Source organism: Megalops cyprinoides, chromosome 19 (assembly GCF_013368585.1).
Source record: "Megalops cyprinoides isolate fMegCyp1 chromosome 19, fMegCyp1.pri, whole genome shotgun sequence".
NCBI classification, from domain to species: Eukaryota; Metazoa; Chordata; class Actinopteri; order Elopiformes; family Megalopidae; genus Megalops; species Megalops cyprinoides.
This window is the reverse complement of record NC_050601.1, coordinates 25,170,407-25,191,841: the sequence shown is the minus strand read 5'-3', so window position 1 is coordinate 25,191,841 and position 21,435 is coordinate 25,170,407. Positions and strand designations below refer to the sequence as shown.

The window sequence follows — 21,435 nt, the reverse complement described above, 5'->3', positions numbered from 1 at the left end:
AGGATTGATTGCATGTCAGAGGAACACAGGAAGTAAAGCAAAACAGTGTTGGGAATGGAATGGTCTGGCTCAAGTTTTATGGTTTGTGCCATTTTGTCTTTTGCTGAATGCGTTCTGTTGTGTAGTAACAACCCAATTACCGTATGTAGTACATAATGCAGCAGTTATTAATTATGCACAACCATGTACCTGCAGTGCAAAACCAGTTTCCACCAGCTTTATATTTCACGGTAAGGATTTAAATTATTATAAGCAGGAGAATGAGGCCATGAATGTGTGCCTGCAGTGTATAAGTCAGTGGACAGACACAGGAGGCTGTGTGATTCTGCCGTGCGTTTGGCACTACCATGACTCAGAGGCAGACAGATGCACGTTTTGGCTCAGAGGCTGAGCGCTGAAATTAGTGGTAAAACGGAGGAATGCAAACGGCACGCTCTCAGACGCAGCAGAGGGGCGGGGTCTGGCTGAGTGACAGACGAGAACAAGGACAACGCGCCTGACAAAATTCAATCAATCAGTCAGCAAAGCAGACAGTCAATCAATCAATCTGCAATCAATCAATTATTTCCTTGTCATTGTTGGCCTTTTGAATGCCAGAACAAAAAATAATCAATCAGTCAATATTCATTGATATCATCAATATCCGTCCATCCATCATTCATCAATATCCGTCGTCCTTTTGGCCAAAATTAATCATTGTCCTTTTAGACACAATCGAATAAGTCATATAAGTCATATAAGTCAATAAGTTGTCATTTTGAATTTTGTCAATCATTCAATCAGTCAATCAATTAATTGACCAATGAGTATTAATTTAATTGTTTAATCTTCATCCTTTGAAGCACCATTAATCGTTCAGTGAATTCATATTCCTGCTTAATTACTGTCCATTTGAATCCCATTCATCAGACAGTCAGTCAATGTTCCTATTCAACCGTTGCACTGTACTAAATCTTAAATCGCCTAATACCAGTGGACACATTATGTGTTGTGCTCAAGTCCTGTGTTGTGCTTGGGTGAGAACGAGAATGGTTCCTCCCCAGTGCTCTGAGCTGATCACCGAACGCAGTGCTTAGCGGTCCTGTTTCACAGCTGAGCACACCCAAGCATCCACTGAGTAAAACATCAGCCCTGGATCTGAGGCGTTTTACTGCTGAATCAATGGCCAGCCGTAAATCGCAGACACAGTAAGCGCAAAGACAGATGGGCTGAGAGGCCCAGGCCAGTGGAGGGAGAGGTGTGGGGAGTTTTGCAGGAGCTGGAAAGAGGCTTGAGGTACATTTTGGAAACTGGTGGGTCCTGGCACTCGGTCTGTATGGTTAGCAGTGAAGAAATGAGTCCAGGAGGCATGGCCCGCACCAGGGTGTCGCATTAGGGCGTATGCCTGCACATGGTCATGGTCTGTAGTGGGAGTGTGACCACTATGGGGGCTGTGGCCAGTGCAGGAGGTGTGGTCTGTGTATGGAGCATGAGTCCTACGGAGGGTGTGTCCAGCGAATTGGGATGCGGTCTGTACCAGGAGCGTGACCCCTATCGAGGATCCAGCCAGAACCGGGCGCATAGTGTGTACAGTGACACATAAGGCATGTGAAAATGGCCTCATGCTCCACAGTGAGAAGAGACGGGCGACTCTCCCACTCTCTCATTCCCAGGCGTAAAGCCCTGGCTGCTGTCCCTCCTCTCCCAGCTCCGCCTCGTTGCCTTTCCCGAGTGCGCGGAGGAGAGGGCAGCGGTGTGTTTTTGGCAGGAGCTCTCCCCAGTCTCCGCTCTTTTCCAGATGCTGGGCCCGATGCTCCAGAGCCAAGATAAGCAGCAGGCCGTCAGTGCTGTCAGCACTGTGTTTGTTTCACATGCGACTGGCTCCCCATCACACAGCTGGACCGGGACACTAAACTCATTTCCTGACTGAGTCATGCAAAGCTGCGGGGATGTCTCAATCTAATTTGTTGGTCGTTATTAATGTCCTGCTTCCTGAGCCAGAAGTGCCTCGTTTATACCGCCCCCTCTCTCCATGCTGTAATAGTTTGTCTGTGACCTTCTATCCAGGTCTTGCAGCCTGCACCAGTGGGGGCGAGGGTGCTGGCTTTGCAGATCTCAGTAAGGCAGCTTGCATTTTGTTTTCTGAGGTCATCTTTAGGTCAGCATCCACCTATATACATTTTGTTTCCTGAGCTTGTCTTGGGTCAGCATCTACCTATTTACCAACAGTGAAAGCTGTCAGTTCCTTTCCTCAGCCCCTTAGTGTGATGTTTAAAGGGGAACATCCCACTCACACTTTTGCCTTCTAACAGGCACCTGATTTGCAATACAGCAGACAAGAGTGCTTGAAATCCCCCAATGTATTTGCGTAACATTTATCCCTGCCCAACACCCCCGGCCCCACCCTATCCTTAAGTTTCAACAGGGGAAAAAAATAGCTTCAGCGTGTCAAATGCAGACAACACTGTCAAAACCCATCCTGTGTCACGTGCTTTATGGCAGATGGAAACCATTGTCTGTGACTGGTTCAAAATTCTGATGAAGCTTACGAGTCTAACTGACAAACTGCTGAGATGGCACAGGGCCTGCACAATGCACTATATCCGAGGAATGCATTCTTTTTGGAATAAAATGGAAATTAAAATGTATTCCATAAATACATCCCAGTCACCAAACTCAGCCCATCTGTGTGTAAGTACAGAGACATTAAAGAAGTCCAAATATGCCTGCAACAGCTACTAATCTAATTTATGTGTGTATGGTAGGACTCGTGATTAGATAAAAATAGACCCATTTGTTTCTTCCCAGAAACAGAGAGGAAGCCTCCTTTGAAATTCAATTAGCCAGGGGGCAGAAATATGACCCTTCAGTTTCTATAACCTGTGAGTAATAAAAGTCTTCTAACTGATAATATCTAGAGATGCTGGTTGAAACAGACTGTAACGTTTCAATAAATGTACATATTTCTCATGGTCTCCTACTTTAGCAAACATTTCGGCTACAGAAAGAGTGCGGTACAAAAGGTGCCATTCTTCATCTCCAACCAACTGTACTTTCAGTCATGAGATTACCATTCCTTCAACTCACATGCTGTCCAATCAGAAGCAAACGCTGACAGCAAACCATGTCATCTTGGAAATCGAAGGGAGCATCAACTGCTTGGATAGGAGACAGTTTATCACGATTCATCTGAAAAAACAAAGTGTGGTCTGTTTTTTGGGATGCAGCATAAAAGAAGAAAGTTTAAACAATAACAAGTTCTTCCAGTCAGATGTCTTTCCCAGACTAACGGACTCCGCAGGTCTGATCGCCCCCTCCGGGGGAAAAAATACGAAGAGGGCTGTTTCCACATTCAGAATAAGTGGGCGAGTGTGGACGAATGCCTTCCTTCATCTCTGCTAGCTCTGACTCCTTGCTGCGAGAGGGAGAAGTCAAGAGTCATGCCTCGTTGCGAAAAAGACCGATCTCCTGCGATAAAGCACCCAACTGAAAGTCTTTGAGAGCGGGGGATGAAAGCTTCCTTAGTCTAGCGTCTGAACCAGGGAGAAACTGCTAATGTGGAACATCCAGTTTGTTCTGTGCAACTGGTATTAAAACCACCAATCAAGTGCCGCAAAAACAAAAGGAACCAAATTATGTGTTAAAAGACACAATGAGTGATAATTTAGGAAAACAAACACCCAGGTAAAGTGTTTGGCTGTGTGTCCCAAGCATCCAGAAATCATACTTTGAAGGGATGTTGACTTGTGGCCTTTGGGATATCCAGCATTTCCCAGGTAGACTCGTGAGGGAGGGTCACTGCGACTTAAATCCTTGATTTGTGTGTTTTTGTGGTGAAATGTGAAAAGTTCAATGCATTTGTGGGACTGCATCACTGTTTCATGAAGAAATATTAATGAAATATGCTTATCGCTCATTAACAGTGCATGCCAAAACCATGTGTTGCATACAAACAAAATAAGATCAATTATCATGTCACACCTTGTGTGATTTTACTGAATGTACAGGTGACTGGAAACAGTGGAGATTTGGGCTCATTTTGATCCAGGATGTTAACATATTGGTTACATCAACATACAGTTAGATTTGAGATATGTTGACAGGTTTATCTGTAAACCTCATTGCAGTGACAGCTGGTACTTTTTGGATGATCAGTTAACATAAAGATTCACGTGAGACAGAAGTTAATACATTTGGGAAGGGAAATTTTATGTATGTGCGTGTGTGTGTGTGTGTGTGTGCGTGTGTGTGTGTGACACCAGTTTTTCCAGACGGGGCGGTTCGCGTGAGGAATTCCTCACCCAGGCAAAGCTGTCAAGGAAGTGGTTTGGAAGGAAAGCAAATTCTCGTTGACTGAAGATCGCAGTTACAGTACATTGGTAGCAAATCTCCCAGTCATCGCAACTTCAGGAAGAACAAGGACAAAACCATTTATTTTCATCCAGGCACAGCTGGCGCAGACTCTGGCTTAAAATGTACACCCTGTACCCGGTCCGAAAGAGCCAGTACCACCGCAGAGAGGCGCGTAAATGGACAGGACGCTGCGGTATGTAGCACGTGGTACGCAGAGACCTAATGCCCCTTATGAAGAGCCAGTACATGTCAATATAGGGTAAAATACAACATTTCAAATGTAAAGCCTGTGTTTTCCTGAATGACAAAATGTGTTGCACATGTTGCAGAGTCAAATTTTGCCTCTCATACATTTTCATTTTTGTACATACTGTAAAATATTCTGCTGTGGACTTTACAAAATATGAATGAATTTGAACTGAATTTTGCACCTATATGTTTTCATAAGGGGCTGCCTTGCAGATGGTATCTCATACTGTAAAAAAAAAAAAAACTCTGAGAAAAAAAAATACCAGAATGTGCCAATAAGCCTTTAGTCTGGAGTATTAAGGAGATATTCTGAAATATTTCAAATATTTCAAAGGAGTTTTAAAACTTTTAGAGGAACTCAAAGGTTTTTGTGTGTGTGTATTTGTGTGTGATTCCCTGCAGTTTGTGTCTGTAACACTATCTTATACAGCAGGCAAATTTCCTTCTCAAATTCAAAGTCAGAAATGAACTTCCCCTATAAGATGTGACTGTTTTACACTGTACTCCCCTTAGAAATACTGACAAAACAATCCACTGCATATAGTGATCAATAACACTGGGATGGAATCATTCTTATTCTAACCTTGTTTAAATAAGAAAAAGAAAGACACTTTTTAGAGATCACCAACACTGCCTTCTTTGGTGTTACGCTGGAAGTGAGTCTTATCAAAGTGATCTTTGAAACAGACTGCTCCATAGTCCACACGTCAGGATTCCGGAAGACATTTAAGAATGAAGGAAAACAAATGCCAAGCAAAGATACATTTGCTTAAAGAGCTGCTTAAATAGGGGCAGTTTTCACAAAGATACAGATAAAGAATGGGCCACATTAAACTTTTATTTTCAAATTTATTTGAGGACGCTGATTGTGCCATGTCTTTCAGACCCTGCAGCTGCAGCAATTCACAATGATGACATTCAAATAACTGTGTATAACTGTGTAAATAAAATGTGAATTGTTATTGTGTTTTATTTAATAAAGGACTGCGTTATACATTGAGATACATTTTGTTCCAGGTTTGATACATCAAGTAAGGACATTTTTCAATACAATTTGAGAAATCATGAAAAACGGTACGACCCTCATTCGTCGGTTTTCTGCCCCCCCCAAACCCCCCCCCCCCCCCCCACCCCGGTTGCCACCGGTTTTAGGGCTGGCATGGTTAGTGTCATCACACATCCTGTGGCACCATATTCTCCAGCATGTTCAGTTCTGCGATCATGTTACCTGATGGACAGGAAATGGCAGTAAAATGCATACCTATGGGAGGAAGGCATTTGGCTGACACGGAGGCATTACAGAGCAGCAAGGCTACCAGCATCCTCCTGACGCGCGTGCATGTGTGTGTGTGTGTGGGGGGGGGGGGTGTTAGGTGTCATAAAGTTCTGGAAGCATTTAAATTTAGCATTTAATAATGTACTTTGTGAATCCTGACAAACAAAACTGATCATTTTTCCATTAGTAGTTTGTGCCTATGTATGGGTGCCAATTTGGCGGTGTTCTGCAAAAGTTGTTTCTCCAAGTTGTTGCTCCAGTTGTTTCAGACACCGTCTTTTAAAAGACAGAATGTAACAGAATTAAGTAAATTTACTGTGGAAGGTTAAAAGTCCCTCTCTGTGTGAGCACTAAATGGATCTACCCACAAAACTTCCTTCTCCCTTGACTTAGGGTGAAAACCTAAACAAGTGTGACATTTTAAAAAAGGACACTTTTGAAATTTCTTTTTTTTTTGTGACATTGTGTTGTGATATTGCCCTAAAGGTTGCCGGGAGCAACATGAGAGTGAGCCCAAGAGCCCCGCTGGTCGGGGACTGGTGCCTCGGGCCTCAGGAATGTGGAAGTGTATTTGTTTGCAGCTTTGGGGTTGTCTGCGCCTCTCTTTTCTTCCCCAACAGACGTAAATATTTTTCCTAGATGTGGCCTGTAGTCTCAACTGCACCAAACAGAACTCATGAGCAGGGGCTGTGGTATGCTATGCTGGGGGGGTTAGATTGGGTAACTAAGGAGAGCCATGGCTATGGTTGTGTTTTCGTTATTGGCATGTGAAACCCGAGTACCTCTCAGCCTCTCCATTGTCGCAGAGCGGACCCACAGAAACAGGACATCCTTCTCCGCCCCGCAGCCTACCCCCTTGTTAGTTGTGTCCCGTTACCCATTCACGAGAAACCTAGCAACCTGTAAACAGATCTTTTTTAGAGCGATTTCCCTCTTCTCTAAATTAGCAGATTGGTATGCGCTGTCTGGGTTTGCGCTCCTAGCAGAGACAAACTGGACTATAACAGGCACAGCTGAAATACGTACACGCTGAAATACTGGTCTGTCAATATGGGCTGCCTTTTTTCACAGATTTGATCTCTATCATTAACTGGGAAAATGCCAGGAAGAGGGATCATGGTTGCCATTAAACAGGAGAGGCCACCAAGCAGGATTTTGTGTCCGAACTGAAAGACGTTGCTATGTCATTTTGAGACCCGAGCAGCTAGTTGGCCACATCACGTGGATAAGTCTGATGTATAGGACATAGCAGTACAGGGTGCAAAATACTTTTAAAATCCCTACAATTATATCTGGAAAATAATGGTGTCAAGATGGTGTTGTAGAGTGGAATGTTCCACCGTTGTGCATGCAGCCTCCTCTGAGCTCTCTGCTTGGCTTCATGGGACCTGGTTGATTCTATAGCCAGGGGTTACTCTTGACCTTCATGTGGTGTAGTGGCAACCAAGTTGAGCTCATAACCTGGTGGTTGCAGGTTTTAAACCCATATTAGGCACTGCCATTGGCGTTGAATGAGGCACTTAGATATTTAGCAGTGTATTATAAAAATGTAAGTTGCTTTTTGCTTATGCAAGAGGAGAATGTACATTAGGCAATTACAGTTAGACTGAATTGAGTGGAATAATAAAGTTTACCACATACTAGAACATGTGGTTAGAACAATGCTAAAACACATTTTTGATTTTAAAACGGAATTGAAAGGCAAGAAATTGAACAGTTTGGCTTTTTAAAAAACAGATGGACAATATTTGCAAGGAGAAAACATAATCATGATACATTAGAGGAAAACAAAATGGTCATTAGAGAGATACAGATGCAGAATAAATTAAGCAATTAAATGGGGTGTGAAGCTGTTAATGAGCTTTTGTCCCACAGCTGCAGTATTTTTAAAATAAAAAGAAATTAAACTTGATTTTTCCCCCCCACTAATAAAGGACACATCTGTAGAGCAACAGGCAGAACTTGGAAGCACTGACATCACAGGCAGAATAGGTTATACCCACCAGTAATGTTCCTACAACCTTTGCACAACACTGAGGTAGTGTTACTTTTCACTTGGGGAGGAAGGTAAGAATTGGTCATTTCTCAGGTGCCCTGAAAAAAGATGTTGAGTATATTTATGTTTATAATGTATTCTCTCTGATCTGCTGGTTCAGTCCCACAACAATCTAAAAAAAGAACCATTGTTGCCTCTTTTTAAAATTGACAAAATGAGAATGCAGAGAAACTGAAGTAAAGCCCTAGAAAGAATCTGGAGGGAATGAGAGAGAGTGCAAGATAGAGGGAGGGAGGGAAAAGGAAAGGAGAGAGGGAGGGAGGGAAAAGGAAAGGAGAGAGGGAGGGAGGGAGGGAAGAGCAGTGTAGAAGAAGTTAATAAGTGGCGCAGAGTGACTATCAAGGTGGCTTCTAGCTGGTGGGTCATAGATGCTGTCTGTTAAGCTGTTGACCTTTTATTATTCAGGAGCAAGAGCTTGATTCATACTGGATTGTCTGGTGCAGTGAGCTGGAAATGAGGAATTCAGAAAGTCTATTGAGATGGTAACCTGGCCTGAAGGTGTCAGTCAGCTTGTTTCAAATCAATCCCGCAATGATGTGACTTATTCTTTATTTATTTATTTTCAGCAAACCTATAAAAACCCCATAAACTGCCAAGTCAGTAGTTAATAGTCAGCAGGAATGATTAATGTCTCTTGGTGTTTTTCTTTAGCAGTGCCATTAATTTTCTTTTTCTATAGATTGCATCTGGTATGTTGAGTCAGGCTGTGCATGGTCATGGTTGTCGTGATACAACCCAGTTTCCGATTTTAACATAATACCCAAGATGGGTGGGGCTGTAGTGTGGATGGCCAGGAAACTGACCTTATCACATTTAAATTCTGATTTGCATTGGCATTGTAACACTGAGGTACCTGAATTGCTTCATGTACTGTGTTTGTGTGTTTGTATCTCTGTGTTGTGTGAGTGTGTGTGTGTATGTGTGTGTCTGAATTTAATTTGGATAACTGCTGCAATGAATGAAATACGTAATGGGATTATATTGCAGGGCATACCTGCATGAGTTATTTTCCTTGTTGTACTCCTGGCTTATGAATTGATGATGTCTTTCTATGCAGTAGTGTTCTGTTGGGTAAATTGTGCTGTGGCGATATGTTGGCGCAGCCAGGGTATCGATTGTTTTTGCCCATGCCCGGGACTCGTCGGCCTGTTTCAAACTGGTATGCTGCAGCAGCACCACCCCCCTGGCCTTCGGTGCTGTGCCAGAGTCACGGTTTGTGTGCCAGCCAAAAAAAACGCGCTTCACCCGCGATGGTATCATATTACTGAGTCTCTCAGAACACACACGCGCCCGCAAGCGCACAGCGGGGGTTATTGTTGCCACGCTCGACTGCCGCCACTCGAAACACATCTCTCCTTTTCACTCTTCTCTTTGAGGACCATAGGAGGGTGCCTCTTCTGTTTGGGGGCGTTATGTGTGGGCCGCCCCGAGCCAGACTGCTCAGCTGCACGCGCTTTGTGTGCCGTGTAAACGATCCCGAGTGCGTTGTTTAGGGAACCGTTGTGGCCTCATGGTAGAACCATCAGCATCTCTGTTACACAGCATCCCTCTTAAAGGCCACTGCAGAAGAGTCAGCTGGGAATGCAATGATCATGTATTTAAAGGAGGTTTTTTAAAGCGTTTGCATGTGCTGCTGTATCCAATTCCTCCATTTCACGAATCCTTTAAGAGCGTTTTTTTGTTCTAGAATTAACAGTACGCCTGGATCTATTTTTACTTTGTTTTACATGAGAAAAGAAAAGCCCTCTCTTAATTAACAATCGAACAGAAATGAATTGCTAAGCAGCTTAGCGGGGTGAAATGATCAGGATTTTTGTAGCCCCAGGCAGTGGATCTAAGCAGTTACAAGCACAGGGAACAGAGGAAAAGCACAGTCTGTCGAGGCTCAGAGGGAAAGTGACCCAGTTCCCTCCCCTGATTCGATGCTCACTTTGTCAGAAGAACTTTCTGTGTGGTAATGTGTGAGAGTTACTAAAACAAACTAGAAAATTGTTATAATAATAATTATTGTGATGATTATTACAACGTATTCCCTTTGGGTAAACAAACATTGTAGAAGTTTGAAAGAGGTGACAGGTAACAGTGTTTTGGCAGCCTTAGTAGATGAGGGGCGGTGGGCGTGGGGGGTAGGGGAAAGAAGTTGCTGTTCTGGAAACGGAGAGGCACATCTTGTAAAAAGTAACCTGGGCCTCCATACCTGGGAGTAATACAGAATGCTGGACAAAGGTCAATTTACACAGCTATGGCACAATGCGCTCATGTAAGATTCGTGTATCTCAAGTGGCTTTGGGAAGGATTCTTAGGTCGGTCGATGTGGACAGGATAGATTTTTTATCACCTAGAGCAGAAACTTCCAAGCCAATCAACCCAAACCAATCTGGGCAATCATGTAATGGGAGGGGGAGAGATGGGCACTGTGGAAGACCCCAGTGGGGGTTTGCAGTAGGGTGTGATTCTTCAGTTGATTGAACACAGTGGAAATCGCTCCTTTGCTGTTGATGGCTTGTAACTCAAGAATAAGTGAACAACAGGTGCACGTTTAAAGCTAAAATATCATCGTCCTTTGCAGTGCAAGAAGACCTGTCCCCAGAGGAAAAAGATGAGCTGTCAAACATACGTCGGAGGAAGAAAGAGCTTCTGGATGACATTGAGGTACCGTTCTTCCCTTGTCAAACCTCAGATAGTCCTGTGAAGACAATGTCTTCATGATAATTATTGTTATTAACTCAACTTCACTCTTTTAACTCATTCATGTTCCCTCTGGGCATTATAGTTGGCAATATTAAACCCTCACCTTCCAATCACATGACAACTTGCTTCATTCCTCCTCCTCAGTAGAATGTAATGGTCTCATTTCTGATCTCAGGTCTTCATTCTTCCAAAACAAGTATATCCACTTTGAAGTTCATTCACATTCCAGGAGATTATGCTTTCTAAGCGGCGCTGAGTCAAGGATATTATGCGCATTTAAGTATGTGTGGAGACACTGTGGCCTCTGTTCAATTCAGCTGCAATGTACTTTGTCCTAAACTTTGCACACCTAGTTTAAGCAAATTTCATGTTTTTGTCTGTGGACAATATTGTGAGTTTGGCAGTCACTTCAAGGAAAATGTAAGAAGCTATCTGACTCTTGGCTTTTGATTGGAGAGAGGCCTATTTTTTCTTCAGCTTTCTTGATGTTAGAGAGAGAGAACAACTTGCTATTATCATCCTCTGTTTGCTAAGCTTTTGCCTTGCGCAGTATCACCCCACACCATCTCTTCTGTAAGAACTGTGTAGTTTGACAAGACAGGTTGTTGTCAACAATTTTCTGTTAAACAGTACTGAGCTGTTGATATCAGCTGTTGAAGTGGTGATAACAAGAAATCTCAAATTGCCTTTGTGTTTGAATGGGATGTGTCCGCACGCACAGAAAGTCATTCAACATAACCAAAGTGGAACCATTCTCCCACCCTGCCTTTCCACAGATATTTTATTATTGCCAGACATTCACCTCAACCATTATTTCCATCCTTGGTCTGGTAGGTGCTGGTTGGTTAATTTGGATGTTCTTTTTTAGACTGGGCCTGAAAATGAGGAAGCTTGCAGCTTCAGCGAAGGTAGAGGCATTATTTTGAGTGTGGAACGTGAACAAGCTGGTCGTGTCTCTAAAAAAATCTATGGTCTTTTTCTCTCCACAGCGGTTGAAGTTTGAGATTGCTGAAGTCATGACCGAGATCGAGCAGCTGACCTGCGTGGGGGAGAGGTGAGTGCGACCCCGCCCTTGCTCGATGAAAGAGCGCGCGGGGCAGCGGAAAGGGATGGGAGGAGGGCTTTTTCCCCTCGGTTAGTAAGCCGTTTAATCGCCCGTAACTCCCCAGACACACACCTGCTCAAGCTTGCAAAAAACCCTTATTGTGTGCAGAGCGTGGCTGATACCGAAGAGCCCACCTGTTTGCTAAATGCTCCTATTCACAGTTTGTCACCAAGGCCCACAGACATGGTGATTAGGGGATTAAGTGAGTGCACGGAGCTACAGGCCTGTGCGTGTATGTCTGGATGTAGCTGTCTGTGCTGATGGAAAAAGCACAGTTTTAATGCATGCTTAAAGAGCACACAGGACTGTTTTCTGAGAATAAAACCCTGTAACCTTAGAATTATAATTAAACTCATACATTGTAATGGAGTCTAAAGGTAATTTCACTTTTATGGGCAGAGGGGAGTAAGTATGTGAAAGCCAACTCCAGCAGTCTGCTGATAGATGCATGATGCACTCATCGCACAACGCAGCATGTGTTTCTGAAAAATTGCACAAAATGAACACAGTTATGCAAAACTGTCACTGTGCAGTTTCAGTTACAATTAGATTTTTCTGATTTTCATTTATTCTTATTCTTGCTTAATTATGTTTTCATTACTGTCAAGCAAAGATATTCATGAATCCAGAGACCGCGATGCACATAACTGAGAGAAGTGAGAAATTAAGAATCCTACTGAATACAAACTCCTCTAAATAAGCAGGCAAGCATACAAACAAACACACCAATGAATGAATTATCTTTCTTGGTTGAACTCCTTTGGAGGACTGTACACTCGGCACACTCTGCACAATGACTTAAGAGGCTTGGGATTTCAGACACTTTTCAGTTTACTTCAGAGCAAGTGTTGTTGGCATTTGTTCATAGAAACAAACCTTTTCTCAATGTTGCATTCACAGCAAAACCTCCCAAAGAAACAAACAGATTGCCGTGGGAAGGAAGAAGTTCAACATGGATCCGAAAAAGGTTAGCCTTTGAGTGTCCTCATTTATTAATGTCTGCAGGTACTAAATACTGTTAATCAGTGAGGCACAACCATTATAATTACTGAAACAATATAATTAGTTAAGTAGCCTTGGCAGCACTTTTCTTGAAGTGGCTCTTTATAAAGCCCTTTGTAATCAATGACTAGTTCCACATAACTGTGCCATAATGCTTTGTGATACTTTAAACATAGATAATCACAAAAAGGTGGGGCTAACTACATGTAATTTAAGAGAAAGCCAGGCAGTAAAAATAAAGGAACTGAAGTTATCATTTTGTGATTTCATGTTAGTTTTGTTGAAATAATATTCATGTTAACACTGTTTACCATCACCTGCACACACAGTTGTCCTATGAAAAATGATTGACACTTAAATATAATACTTATAATAATTTACATTCATGCACTTTGGTCAATTAATATTACATGACATAAGTGTGTAAATGCCTGTGAGCATTAAGGTTTTGACTACAGGTAGTGTTCAGTCAGAAGTATTTCAGTTACTATTTATTTATATGCGCAGCATATGCCCTTATCATGGCAAATCAGGTTAAGTTGTGGGTCATGGGTAAAATGGGACTGCCCCAGCTGGGAATCAAACCTGCCACTCCACAATGACAAGCTCAGTTTCCTTAATACACTAGTTATGGCAGACATGCTGTGAACGTTTCAACTGATGTGGTGAGTGCTGTCCTTCCTATGACTTATGGCATGGAAACAGGCTTTAGAAAACTTTGGTATGGTTTGCTGTGGTCTGACACCTAATTTATTTGGTGACTTCTTCACTTGTGAGTTAAAGCCAAAATTCCTGGGTGTCCTCTCAGTCAAAATGGACAATCTCTCATCTGCATGTCTTGCAGGGGATCCAGTTCCTCTTGGAGAATGACCTCCTCCAGCAGACACCAGAGGACATTGCGCAGTTCCTCTACAAAGGGGAGGGTCTGAACAAAACTGTCATCGGTGACTACCTTGGAGAGCGGTAAGCCTCGCAATCGCGCTCTCATGTGAAGATTTGTCTCGGGTGGAGAAAAGAGAGTACTTTTAGGGTTCGTCTCTTGTGCAAGATCTATTGTTCATCGTTTTTTCCCCTTGCGAGATCCCACAGCACACTCGTCTCATGCGAACCCGGCACCCTGCGGTGTTATAGATCCAGGCCCCAAGCCACAGGAAATGAAGTCTGGATTTCACAGAGCTGAAAGCTGGAGTCAGGCTTAGAGGCAGTAAAAACCGCTGTGGCACGCGTGTCTTATCGCTGGCAGTGAGCTGCTTCTAGAGACCAACCTCTTACTGTGATGATGTTGTTTGGACTCACAGCCTGGAGGTCTGCTGCTGGAGCGGTCAATAACGCCGTCTTGGTGGTTCTGCTGGAGTCAGAGGGACAGCCGCCATACTTGTCTATAGACCTTTCTGCTTTTGACTGTCCTCCACAGCAAGCCAAATTAACTGCTATTCAAGTAAAATATAATCAGGGGCCCAGATCAATGAATGCAGACAGTCGCCCTTTGAGTTTAAACAAAGGGCACATCAATATCAATAACACAACTGGGAGTTGCAGGGGATTGTTAATGGGATTGTGGTTTTACTGGTGGGCGGCTCTTTCTTTTAGTGTCTGGTTACATTATTTTATTTGTCGCATCCAGCATGACTTGCAGATACACATTAATCATTCATTTTCACACATTATCCGTTAAGACACCCAGACATTTTCCAAAGCAGCTCAAGTCAGGCACACTGGTTGACTATCCCGTCAAAGTCACAACCCTCTGGTTACAAAGCCTGTGTCCTGACCGCTACTCCACACTGCTGCCACGCTTAAATGATTTTTAAACTTAGACTAGACTTACACAATGCAAGTAAAAAATAACAACATTCCTCTTTGACCCCACGTCGCAAAAGTAGGTCAGCAGCTATAGCTAACAGGCAGCTGTCGACTGTAAGAAGCAGTGGAGTACTTTGGCACTTTTCTTTGGTTAACTTATGGATCTTCTAAGACGTACTTTAGCACGTGCAAACTGCAAACCACCCAAGGAGTTTAGGCGGGTCCCCCTCTGACCCACTGACTTCGTTATGTGTGCAATCGCCTGAGCTGAGGCTCCTCTTAATAAACAACAGACACTGAGCGTAAAGGTGGGTGGAGCAGGTAGAGTTGTGTAATTGCAGCTAATGGTGTGCGTGGGAGCCCCTGGAGTCTGTAATTATGCTGTAACTATGGGTTTAACGCAGGAGGAGAGGGGCCGAGGTAGCTACCTCAATCACCAGCTGCCAAGGATGAAAACGTTGCCACCTTGTTTCCTTTTATGGTGGGAGTTGATAGTGTGTTTGCAGGCAGCACACACACTGACAGACGAATGCTTGTGGAAACAGAATTGCTGTGTTGACTTAACAGTATGTATGGATGTGGAGACTGATAACGCATACAGGTGACCGTTAATGAGCTTCTGGCCTGTTCCGTCTGACCGTAACGGCTTACTGTCCTAAACTTCAAGTAAAACCTATGAGCAATGTCGGTGACTGATATTAAAGGAAAATGTTTTTGATAGAAAAAATTAAATTTGTAAAGCTAGCTTGGATTAGTTACTGTACGGTAAGTTAAGAACAAACCACCTGGAGATTAGGCAGAACCTGGGCTTGGAGAATTCACCAATGCAGTCACTGAGTAAATCTTCCTCTGAAGTGATTGTCTTTGTCTCTCTCAGGGATGACTTCAACATTAAGGTCCTCCAGGCCTTTGTGGAGCTGCATGAGTTTGCAGATCTTAACCTTGTGCAGGCATTAAGGTGAGAATAATCGTGTCCAGTGCGAAATGTTTGCATTAATAATTATATAGACAGTCCCAGGGAAGGGTGTGGGGGGAGAGGGTGGTGAACACTTTGCACTTCTTCATGTTGAGGTAAAGCATAAATGCCCTAAAATGCACACAGGTGGAATGCAAAGAGTTTTCCCCATGAAAGGAGACAACCTATTGTCAAATTGGTAACTGTAGTGTGAAACTATTTTATATTAAGTCTCTCTTGCTCTCACTGTATTTCTCCATCTCTGTCTCCCCTCTCTCCTTCTCATTCTCTTTCACTGTCTTATTGCTTACCTCTGCTCTCTTCCTTTCTCTCTCTCTTAGGCAGTTTCTGTGGAGTTTCCGGCTCCCAGGTGAGGCTCAAAAGATTGACAGGATGATGGAGGCCTTTGCCTCACGCTACTGCCAGTGCAACCCAGGAGTCTTCCAGTCCACAGGTCAGACCCTGAGTGGGGGTGGAACTAGAAAAGGGCCGTAGGAAGGGTGTGGGGGTGTGGCTACAGAAAAGCTTGGGTGAAGCTAGAGGAGGGCTGGACTGCATCTGAGGAAAACTACACTGTACATGTCTGCCTCACCATTTGTCCATCTGTTTACCTGTGGTTTATGGCTTTATGGCCGTATAGTTTATTGCTTCCTTTTTTTCCTTGATTCAATTTCAGTAATGTTATTGATCTCAGGTCAATAACAACTGCATACAAGGCACATGTGTTCCTGTTGTGTTTGGCCCAGAGCAGCACATGTAGTCGAACTGTCCAACCACCATTTTCTCCACACACGTGTGCATGCTCTGGACTGCCTGCTCTCCCAGTGCAGAAGTCTGCTGTGGGAAGTGGTTCTCGTGAACACTGAAGAAACCAAGGCCTGCCGTTCCTGGGTTCAAATGGAGCTGCTTACACGATTTGGGCGGGAATCCAAATGGCAGACACTTTGGGGAGGGGGGCTAGAGATTGGAGGCCCCTGGTGATTACTTCTCTCTCTGACAGGGGCGAGATAAAGTGGCAGCCATGAGCATGGCTTAACGATTGGTTTACCGTGCCCAGGATAATGCTACAACAGGAACATCTTACTCTCTCAGTCTGAGTCAGTCAGGATTGTCCAAGCTGCCATTCAAAGGATTTGCACTGGAAACAAAGGAAGAGGCAGATGTAGTTAATGAATTGCGTGGGCCTGCTGTTTACAGCATGGTTGATAAGTGTCAGCCCGCCTTGCAGGAGACGCTGGCTGAGAGGGAGCGTTTGGTGAAAACAGGGGGGGAGGAGGGGGGTGTCTAACTGAGGAAGGCCCTGAGGAAGTTTCACTGCTCATGACTTTGGAATTATGTGAGAATAGAGGCTAGTAGCCTTAATACTGGAGATAGTAAATCTATTGTATAAGCTGTTAGGCATGCACAGTTCTGCCTTTATGGTGTAATACAGTTCAAAAGCAATAAGCAAACTGGATCTTCATTATCGTTGTTTGCTTTATATTTAGGTCCACTTACTTGCTTTCAACAGCTTATACTAGAGATATAACCCAACAGTAACCCACAACAACACATCTGTACATACAAGAAGTAGAGTTTCTGAAGTATTTGTGGGTAGAGGCTAGTAATCTTAATGCTGGAAGCAGGTCTATCAAATAGTGTGTAAACATGCAGAGACATGTCTAAACTTCCTTCTATGTGCAATATTTGTATGTGTATTGGTGAGTTTTTGTGTTTAATTACTTTATAGAGCTTTCTGTATGAAGTCAGATCATGGAGATTGCCATTCACATATTCCTGTTGAAAGCGCAGCCCATGGAATGTGACATTAGTGTGTTTGCGTGTTCCTGTGTGAAGTGTGGTTGTGGCGTTGGCGTGTTGACTTGTTCCCATCTCTGCCCCCTGCAGACACCTGCTACGTCCTCTCCTTCGCCATCATCATGCTGAACACCAGCTTGCACAACCCCAACGTGCGGGACAAGCCAGCGGTGGAACGCTTCATCTCCATGAACCGTGGCATCAACGGGGGCGGAGACCTCCCCGAGGAGCTGCTGCGAGTACGAGCCACACCCCCGGGGAACACTCCTCACAAAGCGCATGACATTACATATATACTCAGCAAACTCGTTCACCCAGGGTGACTCATAATTGGTCATTACTGAAGCCCACCAGGTTAATTATTTGTATTTGCTACAACCAAATTGTCCTCCCCAGCCTGGTTTTAGAGCCTGCAACCTCCTGGGTACAAGCATAGAGGGGTGATCAGCAAAATGCCTCCCAGCCGATTGGTGTGACACTTTAGCTGGTGAAAAGGTTAAGATGGGGCATCAGTGTATCTGTCTTTGGCTCCTCACCATATGCCTGAACCAAGGAAACTGGCACCAGCATTCACACATTCACAACAGTTCCTGTCAACTGTAGTACACCATAAAGTTGGAGGAACATTTATGCATATATGAGGATGTAGGAGGGTGTAACTTATTTGAGGGACATTGTACAAATATACACAGATAACCATCCCCCATCCCTTAGCGTCCCCTGTCCCTCTTTCTTTTGTTTTCGGACAGAACTTATATGAAAGTATCAAAAATGAACCTTTCAAAATCCCAGAGGATGATGGGAACGACCTGACGCACACGTTCTTCAACCCAGATAGAGAAGGGTGGCTGCTGAAGCTGGGTGAGTACAAAGGCCAGAGGGATTTGACAACCTTACTTCCTGTTTTAAAAACCGGTTCAACACATACAATTCTTTGTAATTGCATTCTGAATAGTTGCACACTTCATCTTTTTTGCTTGGTGATTGGCACAATATGCACCATTTCTCACTTAATTTATTTACTCCTGTCATCTGCATACTTTGGATAATGTATACATAATGTTACAGCAGTCCCTAGTATATGCATTTGTCAAGAATTGGCTTATATGAATTGCTATTAGTTACAATAGTTATGGTACTATATGTATTTAACTGTATTACCTAATATTGTATAGTAATAACTTACTAATCACGATTTATCAATTAAGTGTGACTAATTTGTCTGTGACAGATCAAAAGCAGGAAGTAAAGTGACTTTTCATTATGCGTGTTTGTTTTCAAGTTTATTCAAGAAATGATTAAATTGCTTTCAAATGCAAATATTAGAGATATAACCAGGGTGCGAAATACAGGGGGGTCTTGGGGGTTGGAGACCCCTTGATTGACACCTGAGACCCCCTGAAAGCCTCAACAGCAAAATTTTGGGGGGTTTTTGGAAAATCTTTAAAAAATTATTTGTCACTTGCAATTGTCACTAAAAATGTCCTGTAGTAAAGCCCGACAGACGCGGCCTGCATTCAAAATTCACATCCCTTCTTCTCGGTTGAATTGCTCACAAAGTATTCATCGCTAACGTCGCTTTTGTATGTTGCTTTGGATAAAAGCATCTGCTAAATGAATAAATGTAAATGTAAATGATGCTAGTTGCTTGCCTATGCGACGAAGTGTTGGCGAGAAAAATAATTTTGAATTTACATCAGATTTAATCATAGTTACAATCTGCATACAGCTCTGCGTCCATCTCCACACCTATTACTCTTGTTTGAATTATTCATGAACTCGTCATTGCATAGATATGGAACACTCACAAGAAAGAGCGGAACCCGAGCTTTGTAAGGATGCTAGTCACATATTTGTGCATACTGAAGTAAACACATTATGAAGACAGATCAAACTTCTGCAAAGTAATATCTTTACTACTTTCTTCACACATTTTCACACTCTTGCTTCTCGATTGAATAAATCACAAAATCCCTATCGCTTCATAACGTACCGCATATCAGAATAAACAGCAGCAACTTACCCTTTCTGATGACACTAGTTGTTTCTCTTTGCGACAAAGCATTGTCGAGTAATCTGGTTTTGAAATCACAGCAAATTCTGCAATGTCTCCAGCATAGGGCTGGAGGCATGGCTTTGTGTGAAAAATAAAGACAAAATAAATCTCTTGGGAAACTCCTGTAATTTGCATGGCAAACTTGATTATGAATAATCATCTTACTTGATTATGAATAATCATCTTACACGCATCCATAAGTTTTGTATGTTTGTCTGACGTTAGCCAAGTTGCCAGATCTATAAAACACAACCTACACACACAATCCACACACTACATACAAATATTTATTTACCATCCACAACAACCCCCTCCCACACCCTGCCCCTGACCGAAAAAAACCTCCTGTATTTTGAAACCTACATGTTGGGAGGTATGGGTAGGGGGGACCCCCGATTGCCACCGGGTATTTTGCACACTGGATATAACTATTAGAGATATAACCCAAACAACACATCTACATATAAGGGGTACATTTTCTTTCACAGTAATACCAAGCGGTTAGCACTTTATTGACTACCTACTGACTGACTCTTTATAAACACAAACCATATTGTAATTACATTCTGGTATATAAATTGATAAGTAGTAACATGTGTGAAGTGTTTTTCAACAGAATAAACGGGTTGCTATTATAAAGTGTGCCCCTGTTTCCTGCTGCTTTTCCTTTTTCATTCTTGTTCTGGTGCCTGTGTCACAGTGACATAGATAGGGCCCAGCAGTGCAATCGTTAGGCTCCATAGAACATCGATGGGATTCCACTGGAAATTTAGCACATTAACCGATTGGCCTGTGCTGGTCCCATCTCAGTAAATGTGACCTAGATTAGAATCCTTTCCTGCAGACAGGAAATCACCCCTAAAAATTAGGAACATATTGACAGGTCACAGTGTACCCAGGTGAGTTTGTGGTGGGAATGCTGTGTTTGTTTGTGTGTGGGTGCATATGGAGGGAGGTGCTGACTGCTGAAGGGATGTTTGTGGTCATGTTACTTTGGTTCATACTGCAGACCAGACACAGTGTCCCTCCCCCTTACTCAAACACGTATACTGTGAACAGAAAAGCACTACTGCATCAAATATGGACAACACTTTGAAGCTGGCAGAGGATAAAACAAAAAGGAAACGCTCAAGGCTGAGGCAAAACCTGTGAAGAGAATTAGAGAAACACCAGCAAAGCCATGCTGCATTCGTGGACCAGGATCCAAACTGGCGTACTGAGGGAGAGCGCTTTGTAACGGGAATAAATAGGCGGTGACGTTCAGCTTCAAGCACCAGGGCTGGACCTCGTTTTGTGTCGTCATGGCGACCCGTTGCCATGGCTGTAGACTCTGTTGAGTGAGCTGTGACATGATGTCACTCCCTACCATCCCCTCCGTCAAAGGAAACGGACGCCCAGATATTAATCTCCGTTGTTTCTCGGTGCGGGAGGGCAATTGCACAACACAGGCAACCTTATTGCGTTCCATCATCAGCGGCACATGGGGTGACAGCATATCCCTCCAAAAAGGGGGGTTTTGATGTGGCCCGTTACTGCAGCTAACAGCTTTAGCTTTAGCTTAGTGTAAACCACAGAGAAGTGTTGACAGTGCAGCTTGGCACTCCCTGTTGAGAAAATCTTGAAGGCTTAAAACATGTGCTGAGTGTTACTTTTGACACTTTGTTCTGTGAGATGCGAATCTTGTGGTACCACCTCTGTCTGAGGCAGAAAATACCCTACAGCAACCTGAACTGGGCAACACATTTGCCCTTGATTTAATGTCATGACTATGTTGTTATGTTGTACATCTTTCTTTGTAGGATGGCAGGCATGTTTACACAGGTGTTCCTTTTGGGGATATCATAATTATGCTGTTTGTTTTTGTTGTGTCTGGACTGCGACCCAGGGTCTCTCTCTCCATGCCCTTACATTATCTCCATGTGATTTTTTTTGTTTTCATATGCAGTGCTTCTTTGTTAAGGCTTGTGCTCAGTGAGTTTGTTAAATGAGCCTTCTTGCGTTCCTTATGGCCTATAGTCTATGATGACCTGTGACCTCTCATCTATCTCCTCTATGCTTGGCTTTCTGCACTATGACATAGCCCCACCCCTCCATCCCTGAAGTTTAGTGTTTT

General features: G+C 43.4%; 1 protein-coding gene across 1 annotated transcript in view; it reads left to right on the top strand.

Moving 5' to 3' along the window:
* The window catches only part of LOC118794341 (cytohesin-3-like), a 38,159-nt gene that overhangs the window by 9,982 nt on the left and 6,742 nt on the right, over positions 1-21,435 (top strand). Inside the window, exons 2-9 of the mRNA XM_036552576.1 lie at positions 10,483-10,565; positions 11,594-11,658; positions 12,610-12,676; positions 13,556-13,674; positions 15,392-15,472; positions 15,811-15,923; positions 17,357-17,505; positions 18,016-18,127. Coding sequence (XP_036408469.1) covers positions 10,483-10,565; positions 11,594-11,658; positions 12,610-12,676; positions 13,556-13,674; positions 15,392-15,472; positions 15,811-15,923; positions 17,357-17,505; positions 18,016-18,127 — 789 coding nt within the window. The remainder of the gene's footprint in view (positions 1-10,482; positions 10,566-11,593; positions 11,659-12,609; positions 12,677-13,555; positions 13,675-15,391; positions 15,473-15,810; positions 15,924-17,356; positions 17,506-18,015; positions 18,128-21,435) is intronic.